The 17,638-nt window shown below is 28.4% G+C and overlaps 1 protein-coding gene and 1 long non-coding RNA gene across 3 annotated transcripts; one reads left to right on the plus strand and one right to left on the minus strand.

Moving 5' to 3' along the window:
- The first annotated feature begins 6,116 nt into the window (after positions 1-6,116).
- Positions 6,117-8,312, plus strand: LOC148199655 (uncharacterized). Of its 2 annotated transcripts, none has more exons than XR_015786113.1 (6): positions 6,117-6,948; positions 7,142-7,287; positions 7,371-7,468; positions 7,541-7,669; positions 7,775-7,810; positions 7,980-8,312. It is a non-coding gene; the product is annotated as an uncharacterized LOC148199655 (long non-coding RNA). The 2 variants fall into 2 exon arrangements; XR_015786112.1 differs by having other exon boundaries at positions 6,134-6,948; positions 7,541-7,583.
- A 3,452-nt stretch (positions 8,313-11,764) lies between these two features.
- On the minus strand, positions 11,765-16,996 carry LOC124832212 (short-chain dehydrogenase TIC 32, chloroplastic-like). Its single transcript, XM_047306362.2, has 8 exons — positions 16,825-16,996; positions 16,452-16,683; positions 14,071-14,150; positions 13,611-13,764; positions 12,966-13,044; positions 12,776-12,857; positions 12,586-12,641; positions 11,765-12,092 (listed from the first exon to the last, which is right to left on the minus strand). The coding sequence occupies exons 1-8, from the start codon at positions 16,919-16,921 to the stop codon at positions 11,934-11,936; spliced, it is 939 nt and encodes a 312-aa protein (XP_047162318.1). The 5' UTR covers positions 16,922-16,996; the 3' UTR covers positions 11,765-11,933.
- Between the last annotated feature and the right edge of the window lie 642 nt (positions 16,997-17,638).

Consider the following 17,638-nt stretch of genomic DNA (forward strand, 5'->3'; position numbering starts at 1 on the left):
TATAATTGACTTAGTTTATCTTTTTTTATGTTCCTTTTATTGGCGAGTTTTGTTTCCCGTGTAAGTGTAATCTGGATCTGAATATCTCTTAGGTTAGAATGCATATGAAGGATGAGTGATATTCACTTGTCTCATAAAATTAAAATTTAGGTGTAAGTTTAAAAAGATGATAAAATTGAATAATATATTTTTAATTATTTTGTTGAATTTCCTGCATATTAAGCAAAAGGTTGCTAGTGAAACATAAGATTTTGTCTATCAAATAAAAAACCTTTACAAACAACCAACTAAATTGGTATAACACCAGGTCTCAATAGTTTAAATAGAAAAGTTGTGTATTATGAACTTAATTAAATGATGTCTTTTTTCTTAAATATTTCATTCACTATATTTCATATATATATATATATATATATATATATATATATATATATATATATATATATATATATATATATATATATATATATATATATATAAATGAATGTTTTAAAAAGTAGTGTAAAACAATTTTCATTCCCAAATTGTTTCTGCATCTAATTAACCTAGCACTACACCCTACACTAGTGTAAAAACAACGTCACACGTTCAACGTCCAACCACTGAATAGCCAATGTTAAAAATGATTAGTGACATTTTTGTAAATAAATACAATTATTAGACCTCATTTACAATCATAATTCGATGTCAAATTTGTTCTATTGAGTAAATTTTTGGGAAAATGTTTGGCGTGAAGGTGAAAATGTATCTACGTATGATGTCGAATTCCTTAGAATTAGACGTTAAAAGGTTAGCGAATTCAATAAAAATTTGAGCGGAAGATTAAAAATTCATTCATTTTATTTTAGCTCGCGATACTCTCTTCTCTGCTCAAGCTTTTCTAGAACGAAGTTTGACAATCATCTTATTTTGTTACAAATGCATGTTAATTAACTATTTTATGTATGATTTTTGTTTATTTTGACAGATTATTTTCGTGTTCTTGTCCTTCATAGGCGCATTTTGATTTCTCTCTCACTGGTGGCAACACTTTATTCACACGAACCCACCTTTTGAAGGTTAACTTTCGTTTTCGTTTTAAAGAACTTATTTGTTGGACTTGTTTGTTGTTTTTCTTGTTGAACTTGTTTGTTGTTGTTTGGTTGAACCTGCTTGTTGTTGTTGTTTGATTGAACTTGTTTGTTGTTTGTTGTTGATACTACGCGTTCATAATTCATGTTTTATAAAATACAAAAAACTGAAATTTGTTCTTTTTCTGTTTTTCAAATCTCATAGAGTTGTACAAAAGATCACAATTAATTAAAAAAAACAAAAAAATTGATTAACGTCGAATATTGGAAAAATTCGACGTTAATTTGTTTTACGTCAAATTGTTCTATGTTCGACGTCAATTTAACATCTCCCGATATCACGTCAACCTCGAATTCGACGTGAAAGACCAAAAAACACTAACGTTGTACAATATTTTTGTACTAGTGCTGCTATTAAGATTCTCATGGTTTACCCTCAACATGGATTCTGTTTATTTACTCAATTAAAATTCTCAACTTTATCAAAATCCTTCATTTGATATGGTACACGTTTAATTGAAACTAGTTAAAAAAATTCTCATTTCATTATAGCTTTGTTTTATTGCTGGAGACTTTTTAACGTCGAACCTAGTAGTGTCTACATAAATTGGTTCATTTATGTCAAACCTATAGTAATGTTCGATGTAAGATCCTGTAAAATTATAATAACTAAGAAAAATAAATAAGTTAGATGATAATTAATCATTTTAAAAGGATTTATTTAAAAAAATATTATAAGATATAATGGTTTACTATTATTTTTATTTAAAAGATTTTTTAGGGGATAGAAACAAAAGATAGAAAAAGATATATATATATATATATATATATATATATATATATATATATATATATATATATATATATATATATATATATATATATATATATATATATAATATTTTGTAGTTATTACAAAGTCACATAAATCTCTTAATTGTATATAACATTTTAAAGGTGAGAGTGAAACGTGAAACTTATAAATATACATAAGTTATTACAATGTTTTGGCTTTATGTTAACTTATCATTCCATTTTTGTTTGTATTTTTCTTTTATTTTTACTATAGTGAACGTGTAATATATTTTTATATTATACGTTAATAAAGGATAATTCGTACAAATATTCATAACAATGAAGAAAAAAAATGTGGCAAAATCAATAAATAAATAAAATTCTCAAAATTTAATTTCATTGTTAAGTTGACCAATTTATTAATAAATTTGAATGTTAAGATATGTTTATTCAAAATATTAATAATGTAAAATATTCAAAATAACTAACGTGTAAAAAAAGTCTTTACTAAGTGACAACTTCAACTTTTTTAAAAAAAAATATTTTTTTGATCTCATGAATTTGATTATGAAAAAGTCGCATATAATACTCTTCTTTTTACCTATAATGTAATAGTTGAAGATAATTATCTCTTTTTAATTAATGTATCTGTACTTGACTTTATCAATCAAAGTACAGAACACAAAGAAGATGATATTTCCGAAGCTGACAATAATAAAGCAGATCTTTGGTTTGCTTTCATGCATAAATCATCTTTCTTCTCACTATTTCACTCAAACAGTACAGCTTCAATCTTTTATTACAGAACTTAAAATATATTTAACTTTTTTTATATTTTTCATTAGTTCATTTTTTGTTAAAATATTATCCATTTGATTAAAATTGAAATATTATTGGATATTTCAGTTATTGAAATATTATCTAATGAAATATTATTCATTAGTTCAGTTAATGTTCATTAGAATTTGCCATTAATAAGTTAGACTTAATACATTGGAATATTATAAAATGAAAAAAAAATTAAAGTAATTAAAATTAAAGCCTTTTTTAGAAGGGTGATATTAAAAGTATTAATTTTCTATTTAAGTGTATTATAGAGTTAAAAAAAATTAGATGTTCATGTAAAATTTTCCTTTTAAGAAAGGACAAAAAATTAGTTGAGACTAGCAGGAGGAAAGAAATTTAAGAGCTTGCTGCCACTGATACAAATTAATGAATTCTGTGCATTAACACAAAAAATTTAATGTGATGGAAAACTTTCTTTGCCTTTTCTGCTATTTGGTTGGTGAGAGACTATATATAATTAATGTCTACTTTCTTATATTATAAATATATATTTTTGGTGTGTGTAGCAATTGTTTTGACGAGTAAACTCATTAAAATTTGACAGTACATTTTTTAATAATATTTTGATAAATACAGCTAAGTGTCTTAATCGTGGTAGTTAAGGATATTAATAGAGAAATGATTTTATGAAGATATAGGTTTTACATAATTTTCAGTATTTTATTTTAAATTCTCAATCCATGCTTTTAGTAATGCCTAAACCTTTCAGCTTCAGATGTCAATTACAATATATATGAAAAAAAAGTGCCTTATCTTGTCTAATAGTTAAAATATAAAAAAGTATGAGTTTTGCATTAGCAAAAGTAAACCATGAGTATAAATTTAACATTATTATTATTATTATTATTATTATTATTATTATTATATAAGCAATTTGTTTTATGTTAATTATTATTTATAAAATATTTTATTATTAGTTTATAATTTTAATTTATTTTTTTCAACCTATCAATTAATGTGTATTTTCAACTATTTTTTATTATCTTTTAATTTATATATAATTGTTTCTTGAGTAAGTTATTTTCTTTATTGTAAATTATTTTTAAAATGATTCGTTTTTAAATTAAAAGATATATTATTTTTTTTATTTTTGTTTTATAAAAATAATGTAAATCATTAAATGATGATTATTTTACATGTCATTTATTTTATAAAAATATTTTACATAATAGATAGTTTACATAGTTTAATTAAATATAAAGATTAAATAGATATATAATTTAGTTTAATTTAGAAACAAAATGATAAGCAGCCATGAATGTTGATTTATCGTCTCAGCTACCTTCGTTTTTTGGGAACTTCTCAACTATCCAAGTAGGTTCTTCATAAAAGCTGACACTTACTTCCATCCCTGTTTTGTTTGTTTCCAGAAAGAGAATTGTTACACTTTAATATGATAAATAATTTACTTGTAATGTAATATTTTTTTTATCACTATTATTACTCTATCAATATTTCATAAATAAATAAATAGTAGTCTCTTTTAATGGTCACATACGAATGTTTAAATGCAGAAATCAAGAAAATTTCAAGAATTTCTTTTAAACAGTAACTGAAATAATAAAAAAAGTTCTTCGAATGTAGGATATTACAATAAAAAAAAGTTATAATGATTCTTTGAACTTCCTCGTTTATTTCTTAAATGGTTAAACAAATTTTTGTCTCTTTTATGTATATCATTTATTTGTTTTTTATCCTTAAAAGTGGGATTTATAAGGTTAGACCATGCAGTTATACACAAACTAATTAAAAGGAAAAATATATTAGTTAAGCAAAGTCTAAACAAAAATATGAGATTCATGACATATATGTAGATTATGAAAAAAAAAAAAGCATATAGAAATGAAAACATCTCACAATATTTAGAATAAAACAATCATAAAGACTGATTTATTTATTATCCTATCAGAATTGGAGTTTCACATCAATACAATGCATTTATGCATGAATTAACATTTAGTTGAATCAATTATTAAATATATTAAATTATTGAGACCAGTGGGTTCCTTCATATATTTTAAGAAAATAATAAAATAATATATATTTATATAAAGAGAATGAAACACAGGAAAAATTATAGAATTATATAGTTTTAAAAGAAAATTCACAAATAAGTATTAAATATTTAAGTTTTTTATCCGGAGAAAAGCGTTTACGAAAGTAAATAAATAAACTAGTTATCTCTTAAATACAGTAAAGGAGTTGCACTAATCTTTAATAAATTATAATATGTATGACCATTGGTTTAATCCAATTGCATAAACAATTTTATTCACTCTTGATTCAATACTAGTCTCCTAATTAAATCGTTTAACTCAACTGAACTAAAAAATTAAATATGTTAATTTTCTTCAAAATTTACAAACATGACAAAAGTGTTTTAGAAAAACAAATACAAATTAAAGGTCTTGAAAAGAGTGTATTTTCAGTATAATGAAATATGAAGATTTGTAAGAATTTTTCTTAACCAAAGAAAATATTAGACAATAGAAGCTTAGAAAGAGGATTATAACGTAAGATTCAAAGATATATAAATGTGTGTATTCTCCTCTTCATCCAATCCTATTTTTATAACTTTCTTTGAGAAAGATTTGTTACTCAAAGAGAGTTGATTTCAGCGAAGACAGGTAGTCTTTATATACGAAGTCTAGTGCTAGGTAACGTGAAAGCAACAATGCTTTTCGCAGAGGTGGCATGTATGACTTCCTTAGAGAAAAAAGTATTAAGGAAACATTCCAAAAATATTTTCTTATTTCTTAACGTCTTTCTCATCTTGTATAGAACTTTAGTAAACATTGGTATTGTCATTATATGCACAAATAAAGAGAAACAAAACATCATAAACAAAGAGGTACAAATCGTACATGCATTTAATGTTACAAATGTTATAAAGCGTTTGGGATGTTTTATGTACTAAGCATTTGGCCTCATAAGTCTATTATTTGAGTAACATAGGGTTTAAAAGATACAACATTTTAATAAAGTTTTGTCTTAAACATTTTGAAATGTTAATCACATTTTCGTCCGACACTGTTTTCAAGTTGTATAAAATAGTATACAACCTTAACATTTACAAATTGCTTATTTTATTCAACACTACTTTTATCATACTAGATACCTGATACTGGGTACCTTGTATCCAATAGAGGTTGCATGTCAATTATTGAATACTTTGTAAAGGTTAAGCTATCTACGAAAGACTAAGGATTGCACCATAAAGGATTAAGCTCAATACGTTATATAATGAATATTAATGGTCGGACGTCGAGTATCATGTTCCCCCACTAGTAAAAAAACTGGATTTGAATTCGCACATTAGGCTTCCGTTGAGGCGGAACCGAAATCTATAAGAAAGTGATGGAATTTTTGTAGTTTAGGTTAACTTTTCTGACCCAGTTGAAGGGGAATTGAGGCATATAGATAATATGACCTCGGTTCAAACCCCACCCGATGCCTTAACACCCTGAGAATGCCTAAGTCCACTGGGACCCGAGGCAATATACCCTATCTTTCCATAACCCTGTCCTCGCTTGTCCTCGCGCATTTCACCCTCCTCATCCAACAATGCCCCCTCCTTCTCCTCCTCCCCAAACCCTAACGACTCCCACCCTTCGCCGTCGCATCACGTCCACGGCAATAGCGTCTCTTCCACCTCCGCTTCCTCCGCCTCCTCTAGATCCCTCCAAACCCCCTCATCATTTGCCCACAACTACCAGATCACCATCGCCCTAATTCCATCCGCCTTATTCCTCCTCGACCTCAGTGGCACCCCCGTCGCCGCCAACCTCGTCGTTGGCTTAATGATCTCCCTTATCTTTGCCTAGCTCGCCTTCTTCCTCTCTGCCTCCTTCTCCCTCCTCGCCGCCTTTAACTCCTCCGTCGTTGTGGTTGTCATCGCCTCTTTCCTCTGCGCCCACACCATCTTTCTCCTCGGCGTCTGGTCCTCTCTCCAGTTCAAGTGGCTCCTGCTCGAAAACCCTTCCATCGTCGTTGCCCTCGAGCGCTTGCTCTTCGCTTGCCTCCCCGTCTCCGCCGCGGCGGAGGGTTTCGTTTAGTGATTTTCTTTAGTTCCAGAATTTTTATTTATTCAAGAATTCAACTTACTTCTGACATTTATATTTTCAAAAAAGTTTGGAATAAAATGACCAGTCGCTATTTGATCTTGAGAAGAGGCACAAACAAGCAAATGCAACAATTATGGAAAAGGAATTTTTGATATCAAATCTCCTAAAATCTAGTTAGTAATTGTGTCGTTTGTGTGTTCTTTATTAAATACGTTTTATGTGTCGGTTCCAATGCTACTTGTTTCATGCCTTAGGTCATAGTTCCAATCTTTTGATACACGTGTAAAGCATTGGTTGAATATTGCTACACGTGTAGAGCATACTTCCAATCTTTTTAATTTTAACAACTTTTCATGCCTTTTCTAGAGAAAGAAATTGTGGAGCGTGCTATTGAACTAAGAGCAGAGCTTGAGAATGCTGCATTAGATGATCTCCTGCATCAGAGCGTGCTATTGAACTAAGAACAGAACTTGAAATCTGAACTAGCCAAGCATTCATCTGCCTTGGAGGATGTAAGTTGTCTTTGACCTTAAAGTTGATTAATTAAGATTTCTGGTCCTTTTTAACTTAATTTATGTGGTTCAACTTTTTAAAGGAATTGCCTTAGAAGCTGATTCATTACTAAATGATCTTCAAAGTAGTCTTCACAAGCAAGAGGCGAATTTAACAACTTATGCTCGTCAATAACAAGAGGTCTGTTATTTTAAGTTTTTTGACTGAACTTCTGTAACAGAGATCCTGAATTTTCTGCTATTTTTCATTCAGGCGCATGCTAGAGCTGCTTTTGAAGGGACAAAGTAGAAAACTGGTTTGTTGTGTAAACATTTTCTTGATGTATAAATTGATTGCTCTCTTCCAAATGAGCTTTTGAGCTCTGGGTTGCATCTTAATCAGGTAAGATTTACCATATGCATGTTTCTATGGTTATTGATGTTAGTCTCATTAGTTGCACTCTTATTGTCGATGTACGATATGCATGTTTTTCTGTGTTTTTTTTAGGGAGAATCAGAATCTGGGAAGGCACCATGGCAAGGGGTATGTTATATTATACCTGTTTCATACAATTTTATCTCTCTTTCTCACATCTATATAATGTTTTGCTTGCATAGTTGTTGAACATTATACTTGTTATATTATTCAAATACTTCGATTACTAAATAGTAATATGCATGTTGATGAATCATGTCCATGGTGTTGGTGGTAGGTGAGGGAGAGGTGTAAAAAGGAATGGACAATGTTCCAGAGTCGGTTGGCAAATGCAGAAGATGCATATTACAAGGCCATGAGAGTAGATATGTTCAATTCAACTACTCCTTAACGACAGAACCTGACTTGTACACAACCATCACCATTGTTGAGTTCGATTTTGCATAATATATAGTTTTTTCTTTAAGATTGGAAGTTACTTGCACTTGTAACTTAGAGTCCTAAACAGCAGTTCAATGTGGGATTCCAGTGTTGAAAGTTAGAGAATTAGATAATATAGGTAAGTCTATAAGTAGTGTATTTGATTATATAATATTCTTTGTTTTAGGAATCTTTGCTTGCAGGGAATACAAAGGCAATACCGTATAAAGGTAGTAAATTTGAAAATGAGTTTGAGTATTAAATTTATTTTATTGGCTAGTTTTTTTTATTAATTTTTTCAAGATACTGCCTCGGTTCAAAAGAGAACCGAGGCGAAAAGTCCTTAAAAGAAAAAAGGGCGCAAAATCTTACTGCCTCGGTTACTTTTGAACCGAGGTAAAATCGTACTCCTTTTGCCTCGCCTGTATATGTCTCGGTTCCAAAATCGCTGTCTATAGGTGAAAATAACCGTTGTTGTTTCCCCTGACTGTATTAGTGCCCAAACCAAAGACTAGGTGTCATCCGCTGATGGACACGCTCCTCATTAGAGCTGAGTGTCGCCTACCTATACCTATCCTTGTTCGTCAAAAAACGTTAGCATACCACTTAACTTAGTCAAAACTAGTTGCACATCACCACAAGTAAAAGGACCATTAGGCCAATGGACCCATCATTGAGGTCCATACAAGTAAAGATCCATGGTTAGTAAAATATTCTTATAAATATTACTTTAATTGAGTTTTAACTTCACTTTTTGCATTAACCATACTTTGACCAGAATTTCTGACTCAAAGCATTAATTTGAGCTTTGGAGAGTCTTCTGCATATAAAAACAAAAGAACTCATTATGTAAAGAACGAGTACCAGAAGAACAAAAGAGGTTTGAAAGACGAGTACCAAATTGAAGAAGTTTGGAAAGTAAAAAAAAAAAACTCTTTACACAATATCTTCAACTCTATAAATACATTATAAGTTTAAAATTTAATTAGTTAATATTACATAAAATCGATTTAACTTATTTTAAGTCGGTCTTCAAAGTCAATACTAGTGAATTTTGTGTTAATATACAATTTTAGAATTTAAAATATGATTATTTATTAATATCGACTTTTACTTATTAACACTAAGTTTTACTTATATAAATATTTATTTTCTTGCATTGTTGGGTTTAGAAAGTTAGTTAAAGTGATTATTAATAGCGAAGCAGCTTCGTATCTGCCATATGGTTTATATAGTCTTTTCTATTTAAGTTAAATTACTGCAAATCTTCCTTTTGTTTGTAGAAATACACTCTCACTATCTTTCTTCCTTTAATTGCATCAATCTTATGCAATGTTTAATGGATTAAAATTATTTTGTAAGCTTATCTGTAGGTTACGACTCTTTTTATTCATAACTATAAACTTGTGATACGCGTGTTATTACATATTTATAAACTTATTTCTATAATCTTATTTAAAATTTAGATTAAAATTGTGTATAGGTAATGATTAAATATGTCTATAGCTACACATATTAAAGTAAATGTTTTTTCAAGCATTAAAATTGACATCTCCCCATAATTTTTTTACGAATTTCTTGTATTACTTACAAGGTAATACTGACTATTTTAGCATCTCTCGATCTCTCCAAATAGTTTTACATCACTCTTTATCTAAGTTCGGTTTACCTATTGATATTTTGAAACCAACTTTTACATGTGAATATATTAAAAATAATTTCAGTTTAAATATAAATCATGAATTCACTCTTGATTTTAATTGGATTGAATTTTTTAACTCACAACACATCCACAAAGTAAATTTTTGACTGCATTAACTTTTAACTAAGTTTAGATTTTATTTAATTTGAGTTCATTCATCCAAAAATGTAAAGTAGTAGACAAATTAAGAAATAAAATAACAATTCACACCATTGTATTTTGTTTAACTAGTCTCACCATTATTCTAAACCACTGTCATGTAGAATTTAAATTAGAAATTATTAAAAGTCCCACGTCTATTAGAAATAAGATCAATTTATAATAGATTTAATCATTCACGAAGTCCCTATTTTCGCATGGAATCTCAATTTAGTCCCGTTATTTCTGGAAATCTCAATTGGGTCCCAAATTTATGAAAATTGCAACAATTGGATCCTTTCCGTTAAATTGTCTCCAACGGCGTTAGTGTGTGTTTGACGTTGCACGTTGTAGTCAGTTTCAACTGACGTGGCTAACTGAAGCAGAGGTAGTTGAAGCACGTGGATAATAAAATTTTTTAAGTAAACAGAAAATGAAAGTTTTAAACCAAAATTGGGATTCTGATTTTTATTTGATCGAATTAGGGATTGAGATTCTTCTGAGTACTTCTAGGGTTCGTCCACAGTTCATTCCATTTCACAAATTGGAGTATCATTTTGGGGATTTAGGGTTTAATCCAAGTTGACCTTGACAGAGTATGTGCAGTTGTCGTCATAGAAGTGATTTGAGAAGTTTCTATATAGGGAAAAAGATCCCAATTTTCAGTGACCTAACCTTTTCTGTCTCCTTCCTCCTCTCACATACACCCATATAAATATATACCTTCTGGATCTCCTTCCACCTCTTAACGGATCGCAGATTCCATCAAGCTCATTTGGGTCTCCAAATTTTTGTTTCAGTTCCGAATGCTCTTAAATTATGTTGTTTTTTTGTGTTAAAAAAAAACATGGCTGAAAGCAGGTACCTTTGCAGTCAACAGTGAAGGGTACATAGCAGCAGGTTCTTTTTCAACTTTGGAGAGTTCACTCAGCAAATTTCTTTCTTTTCTTTCACTGCTTTTACACTTTCTTTTTGGGAATTATTTATTGTCATTGACAATTTGCTGCTCTCTGCAAACCCTTTTTCCTTGTACGCGTTTCTTTTTCTGCTCCTTAAGTTCACTTTGTTTGAGTCTTCCTTTTTCATTGGTTGCTTTACCATAATTTGACAAGGTGGCTGCTTAAAAATCTCATTGTTGATCCACACGGTGTCGGAAAATTTGGCTCTTTTTTTGTCTCTCTATTCTTGAGTTGAAGATGGAGTGTAGGAGAAAGAGGGATAATCCAAAATCAAACTCCACTTTTCCTTATGAGGTATTGGAAAGAATTCTAGGGATGTTGAAATCTTGAAAGGACAAAAGCTCGATTTCTTTGGTTTGCAAAGAGTGGTATAACACCGAGAGTGATATAACGCAAAAAGGTTTAATCATTCACGTGCTTCAGCTGTCCCTGCTTCAGTCAGCAACGTCAGTTAAGAAACTGACTACAGCGTGTCACGTCAAACACACACTAACACCATTGGAGACAATTTAACGGAAATGATCCAATTGTTGCAATTTTCATAAATTTGGGACCCAATTGAGATTTTCAAAAACAACGGGACCTAATTGAGATTCCACGCGAAAATAGGGACTTTGTGAATGATTAAACCTTTATAATATAAATGCGTACAAACCTTATCTCACATGTTAGTTTTGTAAGATTGAATTAGATTTAAAGTCGTGTGATTGAGTTAAGTTTATAGTCTATTTCTTATCAACTTTATCATAATTGAGATCTATTTTGTCTTATACCATGATTAATTTACATTTGTCAACTTTAAAGCATCATATCACCATTTTTAGGCTATATAACAACAAATACTTCAAAAAAAAATTTCAGGAACTGAGATTTGAAGAAGCTTAAAGGCTAGAAGTAATGACAAATGTGTTGTTTTCTTTTACCCCGTTCCTCGTGCATTCAAATTTTGGAGCATGAATTAAAAAGTTTTAGGGCTGAAATGTGCACTCTAATTAACGTTGACACAAAGTACTCAGTTGATCAAATTCATGCTGAAATCCCAGAGTTTCTTAGCCAACTCAATATCCCTTCCTTTTGACCCTACTTTCGCCATTCTATTATCTGCAAAATACTCTCCACTAATTCCCTTAACTTCAGGCTGCAATGCTACATAACACGTTGTTGATGCTCCCTGCAAAAACATCGGACAAGATAAAGGAAAAATTAATGCCTTTTCATTAAAATAGGTTACTGACTAATTTAAAATATAATTTAGAAAACCTTTAGAGAGATGTATTATATGTAAATAGACCGTATTAATTTAAAAGTTAATTATGTTTTTAGTTTTTTAACTTTAAAAATTAAAATTTATTCCTTTTCGAAACTTTAGACCAATTTAGTTTTTAAAACTGTAGATTTAGTCATTTTAACCAAAGTCTATTAAGTTTATTTAGTATTTTAAACATGTTTCTAAGTTAAAAGGTTATAAAACAACTCAAATACTATCACAAAACGTATTTAAAATGTTAAATAAACTTGACAAAATTTAGTTAAAAAGATTAAATTCATATATTTCTAAAGTTAGATAACTAAATTAGATCAAAAATTTTAAAATATACTATTTTCAATTTTTACTTAAAGTTAAAAAATAAAAACATATTTAATGTTTAATTTAACTAACTTACCCGTTCGACATTTTTAAATGCAAAACCTATAAACTTCTTAAGTATAGCTGCAAGTCCTGCATAAAACATATGCATGCAACTTTCATTCATGGAAATACACTTGCAGAAACAATTGCTGAAAAGAAATGAAAGAAATAGAAAGCTGAAAACAACGTGGATTGATGTAGCAACTAAGCTTTATTGTAGTTACCAGAGTGAACGTAGTAACGATCAATATTGGTGATAATGGCTCCTGGATGAACAGAATTAGCAGTAATATCTACTCCATCTTCCTGCTCACCATATTAAACAAGTAAATTACCATGTTTCATAGAAATTTAGATAAACTAATGGATACAACAAACATGAATTATGATGCAATACCATAGATATTAACATACCTTAAGACGTCTTGCAAGTTCATTGGCATGTAAAACGTTAGCAAGCTTTGACTGAGCATATGCACAAAATTTCCTATAACTGTGCACAAAGAACCAGAAATAATGAACAACATAAAACCCGTATCCTGCGTAACACTATAATATTAATTAATTAGAATATTAGATAAATCTATTATATTTTTTTCTCTTGAAACATCTTTTTTTATCTCTCATCTATAACGTAATAAAAGAAATGTTAATTAATAATATTGAAACACAAAATAATAAATAATTAAATTAAATTTGATAGGTTGGTAAATTAATCCGGCTCATCAAAGGTTCAACCCGAATGAGCCGGTGTGAACCAGGTTGAAAACTAACCCGTATAAAAAATTACATTTTTTTCAATGACGGACTGAATTGACTCACTATTTAAAAGTATTGGGAATTGAGTTTAAGTCACATTAAATAAAAATGATAAAATAAAATATTATATAAAAGTAAAAACTCATTAACTATTGCATTAAAATTTTAGATTGAAAATTGTGTCAATTTTTTATGTGATTGGTTGATTTTTAATAGATAAATCCATCTTCCAAAAAAAAAAGAAAAAGAAAATTTTCGCATAATTAATTTATCATAATTTGTATTGGGACAACTTCTTACCTTGATTCATCATTAATTTTATCGAAACGGATTCCTCCACGATAAGATAATCGATGAGCACAAGAAGTGACATTAACAATTCTTCCTTCTCGCTTACTTTCATGTGCTGTTTTCTTCATAGTATCAAACAACAGATTTGTTAAAAGAAAATGCCCTGCATTATATATAAACAAAACAAATTAGAAGATTCTAGATCGACTCTTTGTTTTGAACCTATAAAAAAGATCCCAAAATATTTTTTCAATACTAATTATTAGACTTTAAAAATAAATTTAAATTTTTTTTAATATTAATTGTTTTAGGTTTTTAAAATAATGTTAAAAAAAATATCATTCTTAAGTTTATTAAGTGTATTTTAGACTCTTTAACTGTCTCGGAAAGAGTCACATTATGTTTTAAACTATCCCTAACTATATATTACGAGGTTTTAGAAGGACTACATTGTATAGTTTCTACATACCTATATGATTCGTAGCAAATTGCAGTTCAATATTGTCCTCAGACAGCGTGAAAGGGGTTCCAAATATTCCTGCATTGTTTCTTAAATTGCAAGAAATAAAGCGCAATATCAGTATAGTTTTAATATATTTATCAGTATAAGACTGAATAGGCATTGCATAAGACGATGCAATTCATAGTCGGATGAAGAATGAAAAATGTAAGAGTGTGAAAAGTTTTTGATAAATTATAAACTAACAAATATAAATGTATATAAAGAGAATTTATTATTGTATATCTACTCAATTTTTCCACGTTCAATTATCACAACAAGCTATTTCAATCGTCAAAATGTAATTGAACTTAAAATAGACATCATTATAGCTCACATATGCAAATAATTTCTTATAAATAAAAACCTAATCCCATGTGTAATACTCACATGTTTGGAGTTATTATCTTAAGTTGACTTTCAGAATTTCAACAAAATCAAAGTATCACAACCATCAAAATATCATACAATATTTCAAAGCTCTAAATGATGGCTATTGTCCAAATTGTTAGATTAATAATAATGAGTAATAAACTTTTCATTAATGAAGCAATCCTCGTTAGCTCATAGAATAGTAAACGAAAGTATATGTAGTCAATGGCCATCAAGAACAAGATAGATAAAAAGTATTTAATCTTTCAACTATAGAACATTCTAGATTTTTTTTCTTGATTTTCTCTACAACGTGATAAAGAAAAAAAAAAAACAGTAATAATACGTACATGCTTACATACGTGGATCATCACCTCTATATGTAATTTTTGTTGATTATCTTTTATAAAAATCACTATTCTTAATTTGAACCACCTCAAATTAGAATATTATGTATAATATTTACACGATTAATATTTCATAACATATATCTTTTAGCTATAAATATAATTAATTAAATCACTTTAATATTTAATAATATAATAACCATAACATGTTTAATTATTTATTTATTATATATATATATATATATATATATATATATATATATATATATATATATATATATATATATATATATATATATATATATATATATATAAAACCCGAATTACTAACACAACACATTAAAATATCAGACATATTAAAACCTTATAGATGACACTAACATAAAAGTATTAAACAGAATCAAAGTTCAGACAATATCAACATAAAAACATTAGAAAATATTGAAATTCTAGACAATGACATTATGTCGTTTGGTTTGATAATGGCTATTACATCATCTAATTTTTTTGGTTTTTTTGTTATGTTTTCTATATCCGTTGGCCTTTGCTTCTCTTTATAAACCTGTATTCTTTAGTGATTTGTGTAACTGATTCTTATTTGAAACATTCTATTAGCAAATAGTTTCTTCTTCCTTTATTTCTTCTTTTCTCCTTTTCATGTTTTTTTTTCTATCAACAAACAAAGAATAATAAATATAATAACAAAGCATTTGGGATGCTCTAACCATTTTACAAAAATATAATATCAACATCCAATTTAAGTTATACATGTATCTAATAAGTACTAGTATATGGATGATAGTTCAAATAAATCTCAAATGAGAATGAGTTAAATAACCACTCAAAAAACACAATTATTAATCTCAATCTTAGGCCCATGATAACTTGTCTTAACTTTTGGCCTACAAACCAACTCAACCTACGATATAGGTTTATTTATTTCGACTTGCAGTTCATACTAATCCATCTCGACCTTTGATCTTAATTGATTTGTTTCAATATTTGACTCGATCCACTCGTCACAACCTTTAGCCTTAGTCCGGCCTTTTTGACCCAAACTGATCAATCTCAACCTTTAGTTTAGATCAGTCCATCTCAATTGAGACTAGTCAATCTCAATCTTTGACTTGATTGACCCTTCTCGACCTTCGTCATGAGTCAGTCAATCTTAACCTTTGACCCAAACCTATCCATTCGATCTTCCTTATTCTTCTTTACATGTCACAAATATTTCCTTATTATTGTAAATAATTATTTTCATTTTACATAAATATAGTTAGAATTTTTATTCACATGAAAAAAAACATCTTATTAAAATAAATGCAGATAATCACTTCTATTTCACATAAAAAGTTAAAAGAATTCATTGAAGCAAAATATATATCCACAAATAAAAAAGAAAGCAATATTCAATAAGAGAAACAAAATAACTAATTATATATATTATCTATTATATCTAATTATATTTTATTCTCATATACATTAATTGGTTGAGTAAATTATATAATAAATTATAACTAGCTTAAAATAGATATCATTAACTCATACTTACAGCTAGTATTGTTTTTTTTAAATAAAAAAATTGATCAATAATTCAAATAAGTCTCAATGTGAGAAGTTGATAATACTTACACAAGAATGTTCAATGGAAGGCCAGATGAAATGAAGTCCGATGCAAATTTTCGAACAGATGCCATTGAACTAAGGTCTAACTCCATGTAATCAAGTTTAGCATTAGGAATCTCTTTAAGTATTGCTTCTTTTACATCTTTTGCAGTAACCAAATTTCTGACCGCCATTATTACATGAACACCACGCATCGCAAGAACACGAGCAGTTTCACTGCCAATACCACTCGTTGCACCTGTTTGTTCTCATTGTCAACAACAACATAAATGTACAAACAAAATGAAAAACAGATTCCAAAATTTGCAACATGATATACATACCAGGAAGAGAAAATTGAAACATCGATTTGTTAAAAAGAAGAAAAAGAAGTAAACACCTGTAACAATAGCAGTGAGGGCAGTGGCATCGATTCCTTCAGTAACTTGTTCAGCAGTTGAAGCAGATGAAAACGCAGAACCCTTTCTTCTGCTCATTCTGTGTTATTTTCTTCTGTCTCTGAATTAAAACTGTCAGCAAAAGAAAATATAAGACTCATTTTATAGCCGCTTCTCTTTAATCTTCACACTATATATACATATATGTATATATATATATATATATATGTATATATATGTATATGTATATATATGTATATGTATATATGTATATATATATATGTATATATATATGTATATATATACATATATATATATATATATGTATATATATACATATATATATATATATGTATATATATACATATATATATATATGTATATATATATATATATATATATATATATAAATATATATATAAGTAATAAATTACCTATAAATAGTGATTGAACATGTACCGTACTTTATGTTGATGATAACGACCCTTCAACAAATTTCTGAGCTGAGTTATTACAAAATTGGAAGTTGGTGCTGAAATACTGTAATCTAAAAACAATTATTTGTTTGATTTGTTTTAAAAAAAACATTATTGTGATATTTGTAAACAAAATCTCAATTTCTTTTTCTAGAAAATCTCAAGTAATATATACTCTTAACTTTATTAGCTAACTTGGGTTTGAAAGTAAATTAAAAAAAGTGTATTTGTTTGAAAAATAACACAAGATTCTATCATTTAAAATTTTCAAATCGATTAAAGATAAATTGATTTCTTAATATATAATATATAAAATTTTTAAAACAAAGTTTTATAAGAT

The sequence above is a fragment of the Vigna umbellata genome, chromosome 4, assembly GCF_029865625.1.
Source record: "Vigna umbellata cultivar VRB3 chromosome 4, Vumbellata_1.0, whole genome shotgun sequence".
NCBI lineage: Eukaryota > Viridiplantae > Streptophyta > Magnoliopsida > Fabales > Fabaceae > Vigna > Vigna umbellata.

What these genes read in the sequence shown, in the direction of transcription:
- LOC124832212 (XM_047306362.2), bottom strand. Translation starts at nt 16,921, where the DNA reads ATGAGCAGAAGAAAGGGTTCTGCGTTTTCATCTGCTTCAACTGCTGAA. An exon ending in CCTCACTGCTATTGTTACAG is followed by an intron (nt 16,684 to 16,824) that starts GTGTTTACTTCT and finishes GAGAACAAACAG; the next exon opens with GTGCAACGAGTGGTATTGGC. An exon ending in AACTTGCAAGACGTCTTAAG is followed by an intron (nt 12,858 to 12,965) that starts GTATGTTAATAT and finishes TATGGTGAGCAG; the next exon opens with GAAGATGGAGTAGATATTAC.